This window comes from Arvicola amphibius, chromosome 3 (assembly GCF_903992535.2).
Source record: "Arvicola amphibius chromosome 3, mArvAmp1.2, whole genome shotgun sequence".
In the NCBI taxonomy this organism is placed as follows: Eukaryota; Metazoa; Chordata; class Mammalia; order Rodentia; family Cricetidae; genus Arvicola; species Arvicola amphibius.
In genome coordinates, this window is record NC_052049.1 from 185433628 (window position 1) to 185457104 (window position 23477).

At 51.8% G+C, this 23477-nt stretch overlaps 2 protein-coding genes across 8 annotated transcripts in view; one reads left to right on the forward strand and one right to left on the reverse strand.

Moving 5' to 3' along the window:
* Gorasp1 (golgi reassembly stacking protein 1) overlaps window positions 1-23477 on the reverse strand; it is a 43106-nt gene that overhangs the window by 7397 nt on the left and 12232 nt on the right. For 3 of the 4 annotated variants that reach the window (XM_038323273.1, XM_038323275.2, XM_038323272.2), the window contains exon 1: window positions 4823-4921. The exons of the other annotated variant lie outside the window; for it this stretch is intronic. In XM_038323273.1, the coding sequence (XP_038179201.1) occupies window positions 4823-4882 (60 nt within the window). In that variant the 5' untranslated portion in view covers window positions 4883-4921. Of the gene's footprint in view, window positions 1-4822; window positions 4922-23477 lie in introns of those variants that run through there. 4 annotated transcript variants of the gene reach the window in all.
* The window catches only part of Ttc21a (tetratricopeptide repeat domain 21A), a 33356-nt gene continuing 14937 nt past the window's right edge, over window positions 5059-23477 (forward strand). The window contains exons 1-14 of one of the 4 annotated variants that reach the window (XM_038323263.1): window positions 5059-5114; window positions 6650-6779; window positions 7836-7946; window positions 8590-8756; window positions 10914-11036; window positions 12055-12212; window positions 14627-14750; window positions 16229-16327; window positions 17698-17890; window positions 19373-19470; window positions 19606-19806; window positions 20581-20710; window positions 22396-22553; window positions 22752-22967. In XM_038323263.1, the coding sequence (XP_038179191.1) occupies window positions 5088-5114; window positions 6650-6779; window positions 7836-7946; window positions 8590-8756; window positions 10914-11036; window positions 12055-12212; window positions 14627-14750; window positions 16229-16327; window positions 17698-17890; window positions 19373-19470; window positions 19606-19806; window positions 20581-20710; window positions 22396-22553; window positions 22752-22967 (1935 nt within the window). In that variant the 5' untranslated portion in view covers window positions 5059-5087. The remainder of the gene's footprint in view (window positions 5115-6649; window positions 6780-7835; window positions 7947-8589; window positions 8757-10913; window positions 11037-12054; window positions 12213-14626; window positions 14751-16228; window positions 16328-17697; window positions 17891-19372; window positions 19471-19605; window positions 19807-20580; window positions 20711-22395; window positions 22554-22751; window positions 22968-23477) is intronic. The other 3 variants (XM_038323265.1, XM_038323266.1, XM_038323267.1) reach the window with 3 other exon arrangements.

The following is a 23477-nucleotide window of genomic DNA, read 5'->3' on the forward strand; positions in this document are numbered from 1 at the left end:
AGACACAAGATTCCTCTGAGGAAAATGACCTCTCCTGACTGTGACATACAGATGATTCCAGAAAAGACTCCCACCGCCCTGGGAGTAAGGGACAACTGGGGAATACGGCCCCCCACCCAAAAACTGGGCTGCAGCTGGCCAGGAGGTCAGGGGGATTGGCCAGGAGAGCCCAGACATGCAAGAGAAATGCTGTTGGGCCCTGCTGGTCCCTCAGTGGCCAGCCTCGCCCCCGTCCAGCAGGCAAGGACAGCCTGATGGGGAAGGAAGGAAAGCAGATCCCAGGCAGGGACCGGCCTCTACCTGAGCCCAGCTCCGCCCCCTACACAGTTCTGATCCAGGAGTTCCCCACCCCTTTGGGTGCTCCCTACTGTCTCCAAAGAACAGGCAGTACAGCCAGCTCCCGCCTCCAGCGGTACCCAGGACACACAACAAGCACCCTCTACAGTGCCTTGCTCAATGCAGCCTTTGTTCCCAGGTCCTGAATCCTAAAGATGCACCAAGGCCATTGGCTCCAGCCTTCGCTAGGAACACTTGATTACTCTTTGGGCCAGGCATCAGCCAGGCCCCAAGGTGACAGTTCAGGTGACAGGGCACTGAACTCATGTGACCTCAGATCCTTGGTGCTTCAATGGATTCCCCAGGATGAAGGAGAACTTTCTGGGAGCCGGATAAGAACACAGTATCTGAGGTGCCTCCAGTTCAAGACCAGTCGCGCCCTGGCATGGAAACCCCTCCTAACAGCAACACCAGCTGAGTCCCCGGGTGCCACCTCCTGGAGCTGCCACAGCTGCCAATGGGAGTAAGCCCATGTTGGTTGCTGGCCCATCCCAAGGGCAAGCTGTCCCTAGCCTGTTTAGGGACTTCAAGTCCTGCTCCATCCCTGGAGGGCCCTACTTCTGAGATCTACCCTCTGTCCCTCTTAGACCAGCGGTTCTCAACCTTCCTAATGCTGTGACCCTTTAATACGGTTACTCATATTGTGGTGACCCCAACCATAAAATTATTTCCATTGCTACATAGAACCGTAATTTCACTACTGTTATGAATCGGAATGTATCTGTTTTCTGATGCTCTCAGGAGACCCCTGTGAAAGGGTCGTTCAACCCACGCAAGGGTCACGACCTGCAGGTGTGAACCACTGCTTTAAAGGCTTTGGAAGACCACAGTTCTAGAATATCTTAGAGGGTGGGGGTCCCCCCAAAGCAGGGCCACTTCCAAACCACCCCAACTCCCTTGGGTAAGGCCACTTTGCTCCTAAGAGGCAAATGTCACCGTCCTTCACATGTGAGTAACCCACCACGGTAATGGGGTCCGGAAGCCCCGTGTCCCTGCCCTGCCCATCTACGATCTCCACCCACTCAGGCCTGTGGATCTGTCCTCTACACCGTCTACACTGCCCACTAGAGGTCCAAGCGCTGAAATGATCTAGGCTGTTGCCCATCTTAACCCGTGCCTGCAAAACCCGCTGCTCTTCCACCCTGCTCTCCCTGCCCCCGCCCCCACCACAGCCTACAGCATGCGCAGCCTTTCCTAACCCCACACCTTACCTCCCAACCAAGGACCCTATGGAATGAACTGGGAAAGACTCTCGACAGGAGCTGGGTGCCAAGTATCCCAGATGCTAACGTCTCCTATGCTTTAAAGCGGTCTGCAGGCCATTTCACTGCTTCAGTTCATACATGAGATGTAACCCAGACATCTGAGCCTAGAAAATGCAACCTAGTGACAGCAGCATTTTCTGTGTGTGAATCGTCCACCACTGCGCACTGCCTGAGTGCTGAGGGCAATGGCATCACCAGCAAGCCTGGGAAGATCGGGAATGACAAAATTCAGACACGTTACCTCCCAGTTCTTCAGCTCTTAAAAATATAAATAAATGGCAGCCTGACGGTGGTGGTGTACCTTTAATCCCAGCACTTGGGAGGCAGATGTGGGCGGATCTCTGTGAGTTCAAGGTCAGCCTGGTCTACAGAGCAAGTTCCAAGACAGCTGTTACACAGAGAAACCTCTCTCTCTCTCTCTCTCTCTCTCTCTCTCTCTCTCTATCTATCTATCTATCTATCTATAGTATGCATATATGTATACATACACATACATGCATACATACATACATACATAGGGACTCATAGGGAACTGGTGAGGTGACTCAGCAGGTGAAGACACTTGATACCAAATCTGGCACCCATATGATGGACAGAGAGAACCAATTCCACTGACCTCCTCATATACATGACATTTCACACATGCATACATACACATACAAATACAAGTGAAAAAAAGCACTTTAAAAATTGTGTGTGTGTCTGTGTGTGTGTGTGTGTGTGTGTGTGTGTGTGTGTAGGTAAAGTCATCCCCCACCTAAAATCTTCTGATAGGAGCTGGAAAGATGGCTCAGTAGTCAAGAGTACTTGTTGCTCTTGTAGAAGACCTAGGTTCAGTTCCCAGCACCCACAGGGTGGTTCACACCCATCCATGACTCCAATTCCAGGGCACCTAACACCCCCATCTGGCCTCTGTGGGTACCAGGCACATACACACATTCTTACACATAAAAATGAAAATAAAATCTAAAACAATAACAAATATCTCCAAATAAAGTACCAAGTCTCAGGTCCTGGGGAAGGCACTCAGCAGCATCCCCAGCATCCAGGAGCCCTAGGTTGGATCCCTAGCACTGCAGTCTCAGGACCAGGTGACTTAGCTTGGTGGCATCCCCAGCATCCAGGAACTCAGGACCTAGGGACTTAGCTCAGCAGCATTCCCAGTATCCAGGAGCTCAGAACTTGGGGACTTAGCTAGGGGGCATCCCCGGCATCCAGGAGGCCAACGTTGGATTCCCCGCACTGCAAAACCAAAGCTCTGCAAGTCTTCAGGACAACATGGAAGGCCCTGCACGCCTGGCCTCGTCCTCCACACTCCCCTGATGGCGGCCACACCACGCTGCACACCAGCCAGCCTCAGTGTGATTTCTCTTGCAGAACCTGCCACCTGCCCCCTGCTGCTCTCCCCTCCACTCTTTACTTTCAAACGTTGAGCAGACATCTTTCCCGTTCGGTACCACTCTTTATCCCCTAACCTAAGCTATTTTTCTTGCTAGCAATTACCATGTAGCACATGTTTATTTGGATGTTTAAGATCTGTGTGTGCGTGTGCACAAGCACATGCCTGTACACCCATGTGTGCAGATGCCAGGTGTATATGGATGCCTATGGAAGCCAGAAGAGGACTCTGGGTACCCTAGAGCTGGAGCTACAGACAGATGCGAACAACCCAGTGTAGTTACTTTTGCTTGTGCAAACACACAATGCCAGGAACTGAACCTGGGTTGTCCAGAAGGCAAGGGTTCTTAACTCTGAGTCATCTGTTCAGCCTACTGTGTATGTTTCCAAGATAAGAGTCTTCATGTATAACACAGACTGTCCTCACACGTGAAGTCCTCCTGTCTTTACCTCTAAATAGCAGTACGACAGCGGGGAGCCCCGCACCCCACTACACATAGTTCTTATGGCCTTCCTCCTCTTCAATTTGGCTTCCAATAGACATGCTGTCTCCCATGTTTCCTCTAGTGCCTGAAGTTCTGCCTGCCACAGAACATATATTCAAAAACACTTCTATAGCTAGGTGTACAGGTACTCAGGTGGAGGCAGGAGGACCAAGAGTTCAAGGCCATCCTTGGCTACAAGAGGTCCTATATCCAAAAACAAACACAAACAAAGGGACTGCAGAGACAGGTCAGCAGTTAAAGAGTTAAAGGTTCAGTTCCCAGCATACATTGGGGGGGGGGGGGGGGTAGCTCCCAAATGCCTGTAACTCCAACTTATACAGGCACTCTCACTTCACACACACACACACACACACGAAATACACCTCTGTGAAGGGTTCTCATCCTCTGACCTAATCAACCTGCCCTTTCCACAAGTCCCCCTTGCCTTCCCTGGCACCCACAACCTGACCACCCATACCCCTTGTGCGAATATGCTTTAAAACACCCCTGTCTAGATGCATTCCCATGTCTGCCAATCCCCAAGCACAAATCTTGTCTCTTTCGGTCTGTGAAGCCACCGTGGCTTTCCTGCTAGGAACCACTTCTTAGCCCTGATGCCAGCCTTCCTTTGACATAGACCAGAGAAGCACAGTGGCTCAGGAGGCAGAGGCAGGTGGATCTCAGGTCCCATCCAGGCCGGCCTGGTCTACATAGCAAGTTCCGAACCAGTCAGGGCTACATAGTGAAACCATCACAAATAAAAAATAAATAAAATGTAAAAGAGGCCGAGAAAGGAAGGCTACTGAGAGTTCGAGACCAGCTTGAGCTACAATACTAAGACCCTGTCTGAAGGCAGGCAGGCAGGCAGGTTGACCAACAGCCGGGCATCAACCTGATAAACATGCCTGCCTGCACACAGCTCTGCATCTACCCACTTTTCAAGGAAGAAGAGTTGGGGAGCTGGGTTCAAAGCCTTTCCTGTCCCCAACACCATATTCCCCCACCTCTTTTACCAACCAGGTTATAAACCACTTTGTCTCTACTTCCCATAAGCCTGTTCGCTCGTACCTCCCTGCAAGTGACACGTAAGGCCTTCCCCAAGTCTCGGGGTGTTTCACTCTTGGGTCCCATTGCCTACCCTGACTCCAGTCATTCTGGCCACCTCACCCTCCTGCAGTCTTCCCGAAGCCCTCGCGCTCCTCTAGCCCCTTACACTGCGCCTCCCAGAAGGGGCCTCGGGTCTCGGGCGCGCTGAGCTTACTCAAGCTGGCAGGGAGGTCACCACGGGCCCCGGAGCTGTGCAACCCTTCCCGATGCCACCCCGACTCAGCGGCTCACCCCGTGCAGGTGGAAGCCCTCGCCGCCCGCCGGCTGCTCGGTGCTCGCCCCTAGCCCCATGGCCGCCCTCTCCCTCCGCTGCGTGGCTTGGTCACGTGGGGCAGGCCACGCCCTCCCGGATGTCACAGCTCTTAGCAACAGGCCGGCTGCCAGGTTACCAAGGACGCGCGCGCCTCGGACTTCCGGCTGCGAGCCGGGTCGCGAGTTGGGCAGCCAGAGCTGGGAATCCCGCTCAGCCAGGCATCAGCTGAGCCGGGCTGCAGCAATGAGCAGCGATGACTCCTCCCTCATGGTGCGTGAGCGCTGGGCCGCCTGTGCCCGGGCGTCTTCTGCTGCCAAGATCGCTCTGCCCTGGGCTGTCCCTCTGCCCTCTGGCCATTTCTGCTCCGGGGCCACCTCTCTGCTCTGGGACCATCTCTCCGCTCTCTGGCCATTTCTGCTCCCGGGCCACCTCTCCGCTCTCTGGCCATTTCTCCTCCGAGGCCACCTCTCTGCTCTCTGGCCATTTCTGCTCCGGGGTCACCTCTCTGCTCCCTCATCATCTACGCTTGGCCCACCTCTGCCTGACTACACGCCCTGCTACCCTAAGGCCATCTCTACTCTTGGACACTTCCACCCCTAACCACCCCTACCCCTCTGTCCACTCCTCTGGCAGCATCAATGAGTCGTCCCATCTTCCCCAACTCCCTAGCCAATGTATTGCTTCCTGTGTCCTCTGTACCCCCAGCCTCAAATTAGCACCCTGATCTGACCCTGTCCCCTGTGCTCCCCAAATTAAACCCATATCCATCATCCTGTCATATCTTCCTCTTAGCCTCCCTCCCAAGTCTCTCCCATGTCCCCGCCCCATCTCAGTAGATGCTATGAGCTGTTACTCTCTTCTGTGCCCACCTTCCAAACCTAGTCCTAACCCAGCAGGCCAAATGTCTCCAAGGTTCCCCTATTTGATTTTATTTCCTAAGCCAGAGCCGCCATGTCTCCCCTAGACACCCCTAACCTAGTTTCCCTACGTTGACTCATTTCTTTAGAATATATATTTGAGGTGCCTGGAGCCGTAGCTCAGTTCCTAGAGGATGCACCAAGCCCTGGGTTTGATTCCTACCACCATACAAAACAGGTCTGGTGGTACGTGCTTGAAAACCCAGCACTTGAGAGGTGAGGAAGGAGGGTCAGGAGTTCAAGGTCATCCACGGTTATGTAGCTGAGTTTGGTGCCAGTTTGTCAAAAGGAGACTCTGTCAAAACAATCTTAAAAATCTGAGAGCACCACTCCCCTGCTTAAACCATCCCAACTGCTTCCTGTTTGCTGCCCTGAGATGGTGTCTAGGCTCTTTCAAATGGCCCGTGAGGCTTTTGCGACCCAACCACATCTATCCTCAATTGAACACCCACAAACCTTAGAGGAAGTGAGACTTGACTTTGAAATCTCAGTGTGAGCTCTGTGGAGCTGTATCTCCCTGGCCTTCAGCTTCTTTGACTACTACGATGATGGTCATAGAGCCCATGACAACAGTCCCTAGCTTGTCCCTGCAGCTGTTCCAACATTCGTTCCAATTATTGCTCTGTACTCCTCTCCCCTCCCCACCCCATAACGAGCCTGAGTTTGTTTACATTGCATCTTAACCAGAATCTGTTGCTATCGCCCAATCACCTATAAACTCTGTCCTATAAAAACTGCCTGGAGCGACTCCCAGGGCTGCAGAAGAAGGCAAGGCCTGGCTGTTGCCTTTCCCTTCCTGAGTGTAGAACTGAAGAGGAGTACAGCCTGCCTGGGTCATCAGGACAGAGACGGGCGACCGAGGTTATTCCAACCATGTCTTCTTCACAGGCTTCGATCATTTACTACAGCCAGGAAAAGTACTTCCACCATGTGCAGCAGGCTGCAAGTGTGGGCTTAGAGAGGTACAGCAATGACCCTGTACTGCAGTTCTTCAAAGCTTATGGAGTCCTCGGGGAAGGTAAGGCCTTGCGCTGACCCTGGTACCATCCTCACCCTTATCCTCTGGCAGCATCCGGATGCCTACGCCTAGCTGTGTTCCCATGGAAACAGCCTCACGCTGCCCACAGAGTCCCGCTGATAACCTGTGAAGTCTGTATTCAGGTTGGATTTTGAGATCTTGGCTCACTATACCTGCCATGAGCCTCAGTTTCCCTATCTGCAGAATGAGTTGTTAGAGAGGGGGCTACATGACTTGAATTCCCCTCGGGCTCGGAAGCTGAGAGCTGGAACTTCAGGGAAGGAGAAGTGGGAGGCTTGAGCACAGGAAAGCGGGGCATAGACGCGAGAGAGAGGGACTTAAACAGAGCCCAGATGCTGAGACCTGTCTAAGCAGCCTGTGGCCAATGTTGGGGACATTCAGGATAAATGGAACTGAGAATGCCCTGTCCCTCTTCAGAACTGACTCCAGCCCCCTAGGGTTCCCAGGCTCATTCTAGGGCATACCTCCAGGTTCCAAGGCTCTTAGCCGGTGGGCCACGCATAGTGATATGCGCTTGTCCTAGCGCTAGGAAGTTCAATGTTATCTTAGACTACACGTCAAGTCCCAAGCTACCTGACGTACGTGAGGACCTTTCTCAAAGACAAAATTAAAGTGGGGGTTAGAGACGATGGCTCACCAGTAAAGAGCACTGACTAGACTGATTGTTGATGGTGCACACCTTTAATCCTAAGCACTCAGGAGGCAGAGGCAGGCAGATCTCTGTGAGTTTGAGACCAGCCTGGTCTATAGAGCGAGTTGCAGGACAGCCAGGGGTTACACAGAGAAACCCTGTCTCAAAACAACAACAACAAAAAAAAAACAAAAACCAAGCCACTTAAGGTCATCCTCTGACCTCCAATCACAGACACACAGAAACCTCCCCTTGCCAGCCTGGACCACAGAGCCGGCTGTCTTCAGAGAGCATTGCCCTCCAGGAAGTGTGTGTGTAAATGCAGGTAGCACTTATCTAACAGGAGTCCCCTGTTGTCTGTCTGGGACCCCAGAGCAGAACAGTGTATAATGCTCTTTCTACAGACCATATCCATGATGCCATCAGTGAGCTGGAGAGTATCCAAAGCCACCCAGATATGTCCTTGTGCTCTGCCATCGCTCTGCTTTATGCTCACAAGTGCTGTGACACCATTGGTGAGTGGACCAGGCCCCTAGGGGAAAGGCCGCTGCACAGACAAAGCCCTTGGAGGGCTACTGAAGGAGGGGCATACACAGGCCACTTGGATCTGCTGTTAGGCAGCCAAAACAGACCATGCCTCATGCTCACCCCACAGTCCTCAGAGAAGACCTGAAGCCTGAAACCGCCTGAAAGGGAGCAAGCAGAAAGCATGACAGGAGAGGTCATCCCTCTAGACTGTGCATTAGAAAGTGTCCTTCATTCTTCACCAAGATACTTAGAAAGAGAGAGAGAGAGAGAGAAAGAGAGAGAGAGAGAGAGAGAGAGAGAGAGAGAGAGAGAGATGAATGAAAGAAAAGAAAAGAAAGAAAGCCAGCCATTCTAAATAATTGTGCTTTTTTAATCTTGAGTCTCTAGGGAGTCAGAGAGAGGTGCCAATGTAGACTCCCATCTCTCGCTCAGGATAGGGTGTGGACCTCAGTTAGGGATTCAGGCTCAGCACACCGATGAATGTGGGGTGGGGAGGGGTGCCTTCCAGACAGTAAGCTGAGCCCACGCATACATACTGCTGTGGGCAGTCGTCGCTGGTGCAGAGAAGGATACACTGCATCAGATGAGAACCTCTTGGTCTCACTCGGCCTCTTTCTCTTCCGGATTTAGACGAAGAAGCAGTTCAGGAGTTGGAGAGTAGCTTGAAGGAAATCCGCAAGACAGCCAGTGACACTGCCCTGTACTACGCCAGCCTCTTCCTCTGGCTCATAGGCCACCACGACAAGGCCAGGGAATATGTTGACCACATGCTGAAGGTCTGCAGTGGCTCCAAAGAGGTACGAGAGCATCTCAGGCCCACAGCCAAGCGAAGCAGTATCCAGACACATCGTCAGGGTTACTCCTTGAGAGCCCTGTGGTCAGGGCCACAGCCGGACAGTGGACCTCACACTTGTACCTTGTCGAGAGCCACAGCGCATCCATGCACAGTGCCCTGTCTCTAGACTGCTTTCCTATGGCCTATCTTTCTTTTTTTTTGAGACAGGGTCTGTGCATAAACTTTTCCTGAGAGACACAAACAAGCATACACTCACCCATCAAGAACAGACCAAAGTACAATTCCTCTGAAGTCCAACTTGGTAGAACAATGAGTCTATTGGGCTTGACCCCAAAGCAGCCACACAAACCAAAACAACCTCACCACAGCCTGAATGACCAATCCCCCATAACCACATAGACAGAGTCTCTCTTGAAAGGACCCCCCATATGTACCTTAGCACCTCCCCTGACCACAAGGCCACCTGCAATTATGGCAAAATGACATGCACCAAGCAGTGAGGTGCAAGCTGGTCTACATGAAGCTCCCAACCCCTTCTGTGAGTGAACACAACAGCCTTGCTCTTGAGAGTGGTTTGTGAGCGCTTACAGCTGCTTCTGGTGATGGTGGCACAAGCTGTTGTACTCAAAGCCTGACAAGGTTGAGCAGCTCGACAAGGTTGTACATAGTTCACAGCAATTCACACTGTAGCCAAGGATAGCCTTGAACTTCTGTTCCCCCTGCCTCCACCTCCACAGTGCTAGGGGTGTACTCATTCAGTGCTGGGATTGGAACCAAGGCAGGCACTCTACCGTACATACCCATCCCAATATAACATTTTTTTTGTTTTGAGCTTATTTTTTATGTGTATGGGTGTTTTGACCACTTTTATGTCCATGCACCATGCTAGATGCCTGGGACTAGAGTTACAGATGGTTGTGAGCTACCATGTGGGTCCTGGGACTCATACCAGGGTCCTCTAGAAGAGCAGGCCAATACTTTTAACCACTAAGCCATCTCTCGAGCACCCTCTGCCACCGTATGCTTTAAATATCTTGAATTAGTTGCTGACATGTAGAAAATCAGATGATTTGGCTGGCAAGGTGGCTCAGTAAGTTAAGGCATTTACCACCAGGCCTGATGACCTGAGTTTGATCTCTGGAACCCGTATGGTGGCACATGTGTGAACACACGCACAGACACACACACACACATACTAACTACATACATACATGTATACTACATAAATGCAATAACATTAAAGAAATCATAAAATTTAAAGAGGCAATCAGGCATGGCGTGATGGTAGCTCATGCCTGTCCCCATAGCACCTGGGAGGCAAGCAAGAAGCCAATCTGGGCTACAGGGCAAGACTCTATCTCAGTTCAGGTTCCCTGGTTCTTTTGAAAACCCAAGTGAGCTGTCGGACACTGGGCTCTGCCCTCTCTGCAGCGTCTTGATGGACCTGAGAGTTCAGGACCTCATGCTGGTGCTGATGCTGGGGCTGGAAGCCCGTTCCACTTGTACATTCTCGGAAACCTCGTAGCAATGTTCACGAGTGTAAAGCCTTCGTCCATGGGGAGGGGTGAGAACTGACATGTCTGAAACAGATGCACTGTGCGCAGCTCTAGAGGGAGGCATTGTCTCCTTAGGAGAGAAAAGAGAAGCATTGCACTTAACTATCAAGGGGTGCTCAAGGCCGGCTTTTCCCAAGTGCCCCTCTCCTCCAATGCTGCTTCCCAGGCTTGGAAGAGGCTGTGTGCAGGACAGAGAATCAAGAGCAACCCCGCCCAAGCCCCGGGGCTGTTAACCTGACTGCGGTGACCAGTCTCTGCAGACACAGGAAAGGGGCCTGAGTGAGGACGACGGAGAGCTGTGGGGATGTGGAGAGCAGTGGGGATGTAGGAAGGAGAGGTCCCTGGGGAGGGGGGCACTGCCAGGCTAAGCTGTGAGTCCTTAGGAGATGGATACAGACTGATTTGGAAGGTGAGAGGCGGCAGGATGTCACAGGCAATGCAGGCAGGAGTGACCACCCGGCAGAGGAGGTAGCCTGCTGGGATCTGCACGAGGTGATGCCCACGCACGATGTGGAGATGGTGGAGGGCAGGACGTGAGCTAGCTCGGGTAGAGGCTGTGAAGGACCCAGGACTTTTACCTTTCCCGCTTGTTCTCCCCCCAGGGCTACGTGCTCAAAGGCTGGGTGGACCTCACCTCCAATAAGCCCCATGTCGTGAAGAAATCCATCAAGTACCTGGAACAAGGGACTCAGGACGCCAAAGATTTGCTGGGGCTGATGGGCAAGGTGGGCAGAGGGAAGGGAGCCAGAGAGCTGCCAGGTGAACTCAGGCCAGATCTGAGATGCAGGCCCAGAAAGGGCCAGCAGCCAGCCCACGGTCACGCCAGTCCAGAGCCCATGCCTCCTTGCTTTGTGTGGCAGTCCTTCTCATTCTGTTCCGTATTGTTTTGGATGCTAGGGAATTGGGCCCAGGGCTTTGCACGCACCAGGCAAGCCCTCTGCCACTGGGCTACATCTACATCTCTAGTCCCTATTTGGTGTCTTGAGATAGGCTCCCGTGTACCCAAGGCTGGCCTTGTACTCACTATGTAGCTGGGGCTAGCCTTGAGTTCCTGGCCTGGCAGTACCTTCCTCAATTTGCCTGGGACTGGATCAGGCTGCCTTCCTCTTAGCCTCTTCCACTTCTGACTTTCACTCCTCCCATTCCTACCCCCATCTTGCCCCCGCTTGTTAGTTACTTAGCAGCCACAAGAAAAGGGAGGCATGCACTCTGCCTGTTTTGCATTTCCTGATCTTAATTTGAATGATTTTTTTTTAAATTTTCCTTTTTGACCCTCGTTGGCTCCACCTTTGAGAGAAGAAAACTGATCTCCTACTATCTTTCTATGTGTCTGTCTGTCCTTACAAAATGACTACATCATCATCAAATCACAGAGGGACAGGAGGGAGCAGGAGACACCACCAAGCCTGGATAGAACCCAGGGACTCACGCATACTAGACAAACACTCTGCCAACCAAGCCACTCCAGCCCTTAAGCCTCCCCTCTCTGGAAGTCCTGCTCCGGCCCTCAGAGCTCCTGGCAGGACACCCCAGGGGAACAGTGACTAGCACTGAGTCCCCAGTCACACAGAATAAACATCTTCTCAGCTGGCTACCTGACAGCTGGGCCCCTACACTTAAACTCTGGGTCTTTGGGCTCTAGGCGGGTCAGAAGGATCTGGACTGCCCATCCTGCCCCTCATCCCCTGAGGTTGAACCCACCCCTGCATCACTGGTGGGGCCTCTTCTCTCGGGTTCCCACAGGCAACATACTACCTGATACAGCAGAACTTCTCCGGGGCCCTGGAGGTGGTGAACCAGGTCACTATGGCCTCAGGGAACTTCCTGCCAGCCTTAGTCCTGAAGATGAGGCTGTTCCTGGCTCGGCAAGACTGGGACCAGACAGTAGAAACTGGACACAGGTGAGGGAAGAGCCTCATACCAGGCCTTCTGGGGTGCCAGGGATGGAACTCAGGGCCTTCTTCAAGCTACTGAAGCATTCTACAACAGAGCTATAGACTCAGCCCTCTCAAAATTTTATTTTGAGACAGGGTCTCACTAAGTTGCCCAGACTGGCCTTGAACTCATTCTGTGGCCTAGGCAGATTCTACTGCCTCAGCCTCCCAAGTAGCTATGATTATAGGCTTAAGCCACCATGACTGGTCTGTTTTTCACGTTTGGTTTGTAGTCTAGGTTGTTCTGAAACTCACCACGTGGCGCAGGCTGGCCTCAAGCCTATGGCAATCCTCCTGCCTCATCCTCCCATGTGCTGGAGTTACACTGGTGAGCCTTCACACCTGGCTTGGTTTTTCTTTTTCTTTCTTTCTTTTTTCTTTTCTTTTTTTTTTTTTTTTTTTGATTTTGCTTTGCTTGTTAATTATCACCATCATCGTGAATATGTGTGCAGAGGTCAGAGGACAAGTTCCGGGAGTCGGGTTTCCCCTCCCACTGTATGGGTCCAGGGGTCGAACTCAAGTCCTCAGGCTTGTGTTAATGCAGTACCTGCTGAGCCTTTTCTCTAGATTTAGGTTTAATGCTTTTGAGACAAGTTACGACAATGAAGGCCAGACTGTACTTGAACTCAATGTCCTGGCTCTGCCCCCAAAGTGGCTTCTGTTACACTGGAGGGGCAAAGAGGAGACAGAGGAGCTGTGGATGGTGACAGGGTCGGTTTGGGGGGGGGGAGAGGGGTGAGGGCAGCAACTGAACATTGACTGGTTGCGTCTTCCTGGGTCCTGACTGGAGTGCATTGTAGATTATTATTTTAACTAGGCAGAGATATGTTATATTTGTTTATGCTGCAGAATATTACTTTACTGTGTAAAGATGTATTACTTTTGTTTATGCTGCATTTGTTTAATTATGTAAAGATGTGTTGCTGTTTCACCTTGCCTGCCTAAGGCACCCGATTAGTCTAATAAAAAACTGAATAGCCAATGGCAAGGCAGGAGAGGGATAGGTGGGGCTTGCAGGCAGAGAAGATAAGTAGGAAGAGAAATTTAGGAATGAGAGAAGGAGAAAGAAAGAAGGGAGAAAGAGAGGGACATGCCTGGAGCCACGAGCCAGACATGGAGACAGCAGGAAATGTAAAATATATATATATATATATATATATATATATATATATATATATATATATATATATATGATATACAGAAAGAAAAGAAGGAAGATAGGAAGGAAGGTAAAAAGCCACAGACAAAACGGAGATAAAGAGAAACAGAATAAAATAAAAGCTAAGATAAGGCTGAGCATTCATAGCTGATAAGAAGTCTCTGTGGACCCAAAAGAAAGCCTGGTATAGGGGTGAGGAAGGGGGACAGCTGTGGGCCTTGTGCAGACAGAGCCACCAAAATGAGGCAAGGCGACCGCGTGGGAGCAGCTACCGTGAGGACCAGCAGGCAGGAGCCACCAGGGTTGTTCTTTATTATCTTATGCATACAGGCGTTTGTCTGCATGTATGTCTATGTATTGCTTGCATGCCTGGTGCCTGAGGGCTAAAGAGCGAATTGGATCTTCTGGAACTAGAGTTAGAGATGGTTATGGGTCACTGGGTGGGTGCTGGGAATCAAATTTAAGTCCTCTGCAAAAGCAATCAGTGCCTAATCCACTGAGCCATCTCTCCAGCCCTTCAATTTCATTTTTTAAACCATAGGTTAATGAGGAGCTGGAGAAATGGCTCATAGTTTAAGAACACTGATTGCTCTTGCAGTAATTGCTCTCTTTCGTGTGTGTGTGTGTGTGTGTGTGTGTGTGTGTGTGTGTGCGCGCGTGCACCATGGCAAGTGTCGAGGTCAGAGGACAGCAATGTGGAGTTGACTTTCTCCTTCCACCCTTTATGTGGGTCCTGGGGATTAGGGAGAGAACCCCTCTTGTGTGGCAACTGCCTTTATCCCCTGAGCCACCTAAAAGTTGTTTTGCTTTGCTTTGTGGTTTCGGCTTCCAAATGGAAAAACAGCAAAAGCTCCTGCCTTGGGGTCTCCATGCTTTCAGAATCATTAGCCCTGGCTAGACCTCTTTCAGTGTGGCTTACCCCCAATCACATTACAATTTTGTTGTTAATTGAGTAACCCTGAGCTAAGTGTGGTGGCGTCCACCTGTAATCCAGCTCTCTGAGGGTGGAAGCAGAAGGATTTTGAAGCCAGCTTGAGCTACAATAACAACTGTAGCTCCAGCTTCAGGGGATCAAACAGGCATACACACATACATATAATTACAAAATAATAAAACTAAAATAAAAAGAAATGGCTCTTAAAAGACAATCAGATGTTTCCAATATCCCATCCTCGCTGAGCTGTGAACACTGTCAGTTCGTGTCCTTCTTGTCCGATTCCAGAATCCTTGAAAAAGACGAGAGCAATATTGACGCCTGGCAAATTCTAACTGTTCACGAGCTTGCTAGGGAAGGAAACACGACCACGGTGAGTCACCCCATGGCTCAGAAGCTGAGCCAGAGACAGGTCTTCACACTCAGTGCTGAGGAAGGCTGATCAGATATGAGTTCAGGTCAAGACCCCGCCCCCCACCCCATCCCCACAGACAGAAAGACAGAGGGAGGAGACGCACCGACTGAGGAGTGAGCATCGGACAGACGGGATACAAAGAGGAACCCACTGTAGCCCCAGCTCCCCCTCAACCCTGGCTTTGCTCTGAAATAACCAGAAATACACCATCCTTTGATGAGGCAGTAAAGCAGAAACTAAGGGGGTCACCATAGGAAGTAGGAAGTTCTGGTTCCTCCCATCAGCAGAGCTCTGAGATGGTGGGTTTCTGGGTTGGGTTAACAAATGAGGGACAGTTCGTACCAGGGGAAAACCCTGGACAGGCCTTCATCAGGCCTGATACCAGCAGGGTCAGCATCTCGTGCCCCATCTCCACCCCCACCTCAAGTTCTTGGGCCTTCCAGGCAAGCGCCCTGGCTGCATACTTGTAATCCTATCTCACTGAGGAGAGAAGCCCCAGCTGGGCTTCTTCCCCCTCTCCTTTTTCTCCTTCTCTCTTGCTTTCTGGATCTGTGTTGGGGGCTGGCAGGGTGGGGGGCAGAGGGCAGTGGGGCAAATGGGTAGCGGTCAGAGGATAACCTGCAGGATGTCCAACCTTCTCCTCCACCATGTGGGACCCAGGGCTAGAACTCATGATGTCAGGCTTTCCCTCGGAGCCCCTGGACTTCTTCCTCACTGCAGTGTGGGCAGGAGAGTCAAACACACAACGGAAGCTCCTGGGTGGCTGGGCGCCCCTCCCAGACTTCCTAACCCCTTCCTCTGCTGTGTTGGGGAGTCGAGACAGCAACACCCACTTACAGTACTGTAGAAGGTCCAGTGGAACAACAGGGGTGCCCTGTGACCCACATTTCAGAACAGAGCTGAGGACCTGACAGCTGCAGGCTGCAGGCTGGGACTTAAGGGCAACCGTGTGGTGGGTCACATGAGGCCACTTAGAGCAACGGCCTCTGCCTTGGTGGGGCTGTCAGGGCAGCTTCCTCTCACACTCAGGGCAAGGTCCGGGGTCATCCCTGGAGGGAATGTGTCCCTTCATGCTCCACTTGTGGGGCTTTGAAATAGTTCTGTTGCCTTGGTCATCTGGGACAGGCAAAGCCGAATCCCGGAGGGTGGCGTCAGAGCGAAGTGAGGAGTGGCCCCAATTGCCCATCTAATGTGCAGCCAAGATTGAAAAAAGTTTCATGCAACTCTGTTTTTGTGTTTTGGGGTTCAGTTTTGCTTTGTTCCATTTATAGACAGGGTCTGGAACTTCCTGTGTAGTAAGGATGTCCTCTCCCCCACCCCATGCTACCTCTACCTCCTGAATGCTGGTATTACAGGCATGCACCATCATGCCTGGTTTTATGCTGTGTACTTCAGGGTTTCATGCGTGCTAGGCAAGCACTCAACCACCTAAGGTATGTCCCCAATCCCCCACATTGTCTGTTTTATTCCTGCAGGCTATCGATCATGTTAAAAATCTCATCAAGGCACTAGAGACGCGAGAACCCCAGAATCCCAGCCTCCACCTTAAGAAGATTCTTGTGGTCAGTAGACTGGTAAGTGGGCAGCATGTGGTTTCTGACCACGCCCCCCATGAGAGGACCTTGGCTTCTCTCTATGCTCTGAGCACCCACCCCCTCCCTTTCCCCTGATAACAGAGACATGATATAACCACATGTTCTCCACGGAGGTGCTACAGTGACCAGGGAAATGGGGTCTGAAGGACTTCTAGAGTGATAGCTCAGCCATGGGAGAAGGTTATCACTGCCTCTGCTCTGCATAACGAAGCCAGCCCTGTTCCAGGATCCATATTCTCCTCATAGGAGTGACCTAACGGACAGTCCACCTGGGCCTCTGGCATCGAAGGTCCAAAAAAAAGACAGAGTTGCCGAAGAACTTGTCTTTTGTAAGAACATTTGCTCCAAAAAAGGTTTACAGGAAAAACTAAGAATGAGGCCAACCCTGGGCTGCAGAGACCAGAACGGGATTGCTAAGTGCTGCTGGGTGACTGTCCCCCTCCACGTGTGTGTCTGAGTTTCTCAGCTGTGTCCTTATGTGGCATGGGACATGGTTCATCACAACCACTTCCCATCACCAAACTCAAATAGCTCTTCAACAAGCTTTAGATAAAAAATAAAAACAGGGACTGGAGAGATGGCTCAGTGGTTAAGAGCACTGACTGCTCTTCCAGAGGACCCAGGTTCAATTCCCAGCACCCATATGGCAGCTCACAACTGTCTACAACTCCAGTTCTTGGGGATCTGACACCCTCATACAGACATACATGCAAACAAAACACCAATCCATATAAAATGTAAATGAATAATCTATTTATAAATAAATATAATGCAATGCAATACAATAAAACCCACAAAACCAAACCCCACCTTCTGGTAATAAGTTGGGAGTGGTGATGCCTATGATCCCAGCACTCAAAGGGTTGAGGCAGAGGATCAGGAGTTCAAGGCCATCCTTGGCTACATAGCAAGTTAAAGGCCAGCCTGGGCTACATGAGACCCTGTCACAAACACAAAACAACCTGTTGGTAACTACTAAGATCAGTTTCTGCCAAGTAGTGGTGGCACACACCTTTAATCCCAGCACTTGGGAAGCAGAGGCAAGTGGGTCTCTGTGAGTTCAAAGCCAGCCTTGTCTACAGAGAGAGTTCCAGAACAGCCAGGACACAGAGAAACCTTCTCTCAAAGAAAAAAAGAATCAGTTATTGTGGCCAGCCAAGGATGTGTTTGGAGGGCCTATGACTGGAGGCAGGTTCCTCAGGAGATGGATAGCTAGCTACACACAGATCCCAGGGACCTCTTGGGCTCTTTGAGTCCCTCCCAGCTCTGCTGAAATGCCCCAACTTCTGGCGTATCTTCACCCAGGCAGCTGGACTGACTCTCTGTTCCCATTTGTCCACTCTTGGCAGTGCGGGAGGCACCAGGCGGTCCAGCGACTTGTGAGCGGCTTCCTGGAGCGCATCTTCATGACCACACCTTCCTGTGCCCTTGTGGCCACAGAGTTGGGCTATCTCTTCATCCTACAGCAGCAAGTGAAGGAAGCATGCTTGTGGTACAAGGAGGCCATGAAGCTAGAGGAAAACCGGCTGACTGCATTGGCAGGTCTCCACGGGCCCGGGCAGGGTGGTGGCCTGCTCTCCATACTGTGTGTGAGTTTAGGGGGTACCCTCCAATGGGGATCTTCCAGTGAAGCCACCGATTTAGATAGAAGCCCAGGACTGATCCATGTAGTGGCTGGAGCACCCACATCCTACATCAGCAAAGATGGGAAGGTTGGCATTTTTCCATGGGTATTGGGTCTCCTGGAACTGGAATTATAGACAGTTGTGAGCTGCCATGTGGGTGCTTGGAATTGAATGTGGGTCCTCTGGAAAAGTAGTCAGTGCTCTTAACCCTGAGTCATCTCTCCAGCCCCTGTGGAATATTCTGTTTTGTCCCTTAAGTAAAGAGCACAATCAGCTGGGTGTGTAGGTGTGCACCTGTCCTCCCAGAAGGTGGAAGCCAGGAATCAAGAAGAGTTCAAGGTCATCCCCAGCTATGTAGAGCTTTGGAGGCCAGCCCAGGCTACATGAGACCCTGTCTCAAAAATAATGATTAAAAACAAGTTAATTACCCTAGTCTATAAAACAGGCAGACATGGCTTAGTAAGTGTTTGCCTGGCAGGTGTAAGGCCTCCAGTCCCTACTACACTACCACTATAGAAACAGTCACCCTGAAAGAAAAGAAGGGGGGCTACAAATAGCAAATTCACAGTGTGATTGAAACATCACCAACGTAAAGGTAAAAAAATATGTTCATTGCCCCTAATAATCAGGAGAATATGGATTAGAACCCATTCCTTTGGTCCTTTGACATTGTGTGTATACCTGAGAGGGGTGTACTTGTGTGAGTGAGCGTGTGTATGCACGCGCACCCCCACAGAGGTCAGAGGAGGGCGTTGGATCCCCCAGAGCTGGAGTTGCAGGCAGTTGTGAGCCCTCTGTTGTGAGGGCTGGGAACCTAACTCGGGTCCTCTGGAACATGTTTAAATTCTTAGCAGGGACAGCAAGATGGCTGAGTAGTAAAGTGGCCTCCTTCAAGCCCGACAGCCCGAGTTCCGTCTCCGGGACCCCATAGCAGAGAGCCAGCTCCCACAGTTGCCTTCTGACCTCCACATGTACTGCATGGCACACGAGCTCACGCATGTGCTTGCACATACACAGTCTTACCCATGCTAGGAGCTGAACCCAGAGCTCCATACATGCTATGCCCTGAGCCCCTAAATCTGTAGATCTTCGGGTTGCGTGTTGCTGTGTGTACTTTAGTCACAAATACTTAGAAAACCGTGGGAAGGGTTAAACCTCACATGGTTAATGGTGCTTCTCACTGGAGCCATTGTTAAGCCAACACATGGATGGGGGATAATTCTCTCTCGGCCTTTCTCTTTCAGGTCTCTGCCCCACACCTAGCCTTGCTCCTGCAGTTTGTGAAGATGTGAGGCGACCTCCTGCCTGGGCCCTTCCTTTCTTCCTCTCATTCTGCCCCTGAATCTGCCCAGCTGCTGGCTCTGCTGCTTGCTCAGCTTCCTTCTTGTCCCATCTACAGGGAGCATCTGGTGCCAGATCTTGCAGGGCCAGCTGGAGGAGGCGGCGCACCAGCTGGAGTTCCTCAAGGAGGTGCAGCAGTCCCTCGGGAAGTCTGAGGTCAGAGCTAATGGGCAAGGATGGCTCCCCTTGGAGTCTCCAGCAGAGGGCGATCCCAATGGTCCGCCTCACTGCTGGGGCCAGCCTCGGTTCCCGGGCCAGCTCGGCTCAAGGCCCCAAGCCTCTCTTCCACAGGTGCTGGTCTTCCTGCAAGCCCTTGTGGCATCTAAGAAGCAGAAGCCGGAGCAAGAGGCCACCGCGCTCCTGAAGGAGGCAGTGGAGCTGCATTTCTCCAGCATGCAAGGCCTGGCCCTGAGCCCCGAGTACTTCGAAAAGCTGGACCCCCTCTTTCTGGTCTGCATTGCCAAGGAGTATCTGCATTTCTGCCCCAACCAGGTTAGGGAGATGACTTATCTTCTCATCAGGGGCCTAAAGTACAGGTGTGATTGGCAGCCACACAAGGGACAGAAACAAGGGCTTTACCTGGCCAGCCACCAAGCCAGGATAAACTGTGAGGAAGCAGTCAGGAATCTAGTGTTTTTCTGTGGTGTTTGTTTGTTGTCTTGTTTTTGAGACAGGGTCTCCTGTAGCCCAGGTTAGTCTCTAACTTGCTGTGTAGCCAGGGATGACCTTTGAACTCCTGATCCTCCTGCCTTCACATCCTGAGAGCTGCCGCCACACCCCGTTTATGGGGTGCCATGGATGGAACTCAGTGCCTCCACAAAGCAAGTGCTCTATCCCCTGAGTGACAGCCCCAGCCTGTGCCAGGTCTTTTCAAACAGGAACAGGCTGAAGCCAGATCACCTCAGAGGCTGTTCTGGCGCAGAGCCAGCTGTCCCAGGTAATGCGCAAAGTGTCCTCTCTCACACAAGTTCCCAGGCCTGTCTGAAGCTGTGGCACAGACACTGTATTTGAGTGGGGCAGCACACCGGCCGTGCACCTGTCCTTATCTTGGCATGAGCTGTAATCCCAGCTCTCAGGCGGCAGAGGAAGGAGGGTTAGAAGTTCAAGATCGTCCTTGGCTGCATAGGGAGTTCAAGGCTGTCATGGGCTACATGAGACCCTGGGTAGAGGGTGGGGAAGGGGCGGGGGGCAGGGCGGTGGTAGGAAGAAGAGGGGGTAGGAGAAGAAATAAGGCAGCCACACATTTAGCCTCTGATCTTCCCACAGCCTCGGTCACCTGGCCAGCTCGTGTCTCCACTTCTTAAACAAGTCGCTATGATCTTGAGTCCTGTGGTGAAGGTAGCCCCGGCCATGATGGAACCACTGTTTGTGACGGCTCAGGTCAAGTTCCTCTCAGGTGAGAAGCGAATGGTAGCAGACACCTGGTGGAGCTTCTGCCTTAGGTTGTAGCCACAGGCTCCTTGCCTGGGATTCTTTTCCTGTTTGTATATGTGACACACACACACACACACACCTGCATGCATGCATACATACATACATACATACATGCACACGTATGTACATACATACACGCACAGAATACCGCTGTGGAGGAAACTGGAAGGCCATGTGGGATAGAAAGAGTATTTCCATGAGGCCCTGGATGGCAAGGCTTTCGCTGAGGCCACAGTCAGGTCTACAGTCAGGTCTGTCAGCTTCTCCCGGGTCCCAGTTTAGGCATCAGAGAGAGGAAAGGGAAGAACATTCCGTGGGCGGCCAGTTGTTCTCCGCGGTACACAGCCTTCCCCTGAAGCACTTCACTTACGGCCTGCACCATCTCCCTGCCTGCGGAACCGACTATTCCCACATCTCCTGCTGTCTCCACACTGAGGGCTTTCACTCACCTGAGGGCTCTTAAGACTTCGTCCTCAGGGCTCTCTGGGCCAGGTTTACTCATAGTTTTAATGTCTTCTGGGTCCAAGGCCAGGGAAGAACTGTCCCAGAGGTGCTGGCAGCTACCAGCAGGTTTGGGACCAACGCTAGGTCTCCAAGAGGTGAGGTTGCCATGGTGACCTCTTCCTCTCCACAGCACACAAGAAAAGATGAGGGAGTTTGGGACCTAAAAAAGGTGTATCCCAACCTACAGGTGATGGAGAGGCCTGGCTACAGAAGGAGGAAGTGCCCCTCCTATCCCTCTGCACCCTGGCATTAAGCTGCCACTATCAAACCAGGACAGCCTGCCTGGCTTCAGAGGGGCACCTAAGTCTCCTAGTGTCAGGAGTTCAGACCTCCATGGGCTTGAGTTTAAATGAAGACTTTGACCCTTGGGATAAATGGCTTAGATGACTACATCCTGAATCCCATATCCAAAAGACAGTACGTCAAGGCCCAAGTGCCTCGTTAACATGCACGAGGTCCTAGGTTCGATTCCCAGAACCACGAAAAATAAAGATAAAATACAAGGATCAGAAACAAAACTTACAGGGTCGTGCAGATGTTAAGTCTAGTCAGACTTTACCAGGCCTGGCAGGACAGAGCAAGAGCTCAGTCATTAAAGCATGTTTCTTGTGATTGCAATGGCCTGAGCTTGATCCTTGCTTGTGATCCTGGTGCCAGAGAGGCAGACAGGGGCAGGTGGATCCCTGCTTGTGATCCTGGTGCCAGAGAGGCAGACAGGGGCAGGTGGATCCCTGCTTGTGATCCTGGTGCCAGAGAGGCAGACAGGGGCAGGTGGAAGCCCGGGGTGGGCTGACTGGCCAGCATAGCCTGCCTGCTGAGCTTCAGCCCAGAGACCAACCCTGTCTCAACACAAGGTGAATGGCTCCTGAGGAATGACACTGGAGTTGTCTTCTGGCATGCAGCACACACACGCACACACACACACACCCCGCATATTCTCTCTCTCTCTCTCTCTCTCTCTCTCTCTCTCTCTCTCTCTCTCTCTCTCTCTCTCTCTTCGGTAAAATACCAACATTTGACAGAGATTTCTGTAAATAACAGATTTCCGAATAGCCACATATGTGAAACCCATTCTTCCTCTACTTGTTGGGTCTCGGGGGCTCCTAAAGCTCTCTTATGCAGGCTTTGGTTTTGTGTCCCTAGGAGAGCTGGAGAATGCCCAGAGCACCCTGCAGCGCTGCCTGGAGCTAGATCCCACCTTTGTGGATGCCCACCTCCTCATGTCCCAGATCTACCTGGCTCAGGGCAACTTTGCCATGTGTTCCCACTGTTTAGAGCTGGGTGTCAGCCACAACTTCCAGGTAGGAGCTCTCTACACTCTGCTGCCAATCAGACACCCCTTTCTGGACCATTGCTGGGGCGGGGGAGCATATAAAGGCATAGGAACTCTGCTATCCCACAGGCAGGACAGGCTCATTGGTTCCCCCGGAGAAGCTCCCCAGACTGCCGTGTGAGCAGCAGAGGTAGGCTAACCCCCAGTTCCGCTCTGCCTCTCCTAGGTCCGAGACCACCCCCTCTACCACTTCATCAAAGCCAGGGCCCTCAACAAGACTGGTGACTATGCCGAGGCCATAAAGACCTTGAAGATGATCGTAAAGCTGCCCACCACAAAGGCGGAAGAGAGCAGGAAGTTCCGAGGCCCCTCTGTACGGCCCAGTGAGCGGGCATCCATCCTGCTGGAGCTAGTAGAGGCCCTCCGACTGAATGGGGAGCTGGTGAGAAACGCCCTGCATGGGGCTGGGGATTAGACCGTGAAAGCATTGGGACCAGAGTCCAGATTGCCAGAACCCCCAGTATGTCCGAGAGTCCTAGGTTCAGTGAGAGAGACTGACCTTGATGATAAAATGAACACAGAGGATGATACCTGGTGTCAGTTTCTTCCCTGCTCGTGCAAACATATGAGTGTGCACCTGCACACTCACGCCTCCACCCCCAATGCGAACATGCATACACACATGCATGCACACCAAACACATAGACATGCAACAAAGAAAAAAACACTTTGCTCCCATTCCCTGGGCTGGGGCACGTTTGGAGGCCCTAGGAGACCAGCCTGGGGCCAAGCTCTGATTCTATCTGAGGTTCACTTCACTTGGGCTATGATCTGAGCCCTTTTGTTTGTTGATTTGGTTTGGTTGAGACAGGATTCTCTTATGTAGCTCCGGCTGTCCTGGAACTCACCATATATACCAGGCTGACCTCAAACCTGCAGAGATCCCCCTGCC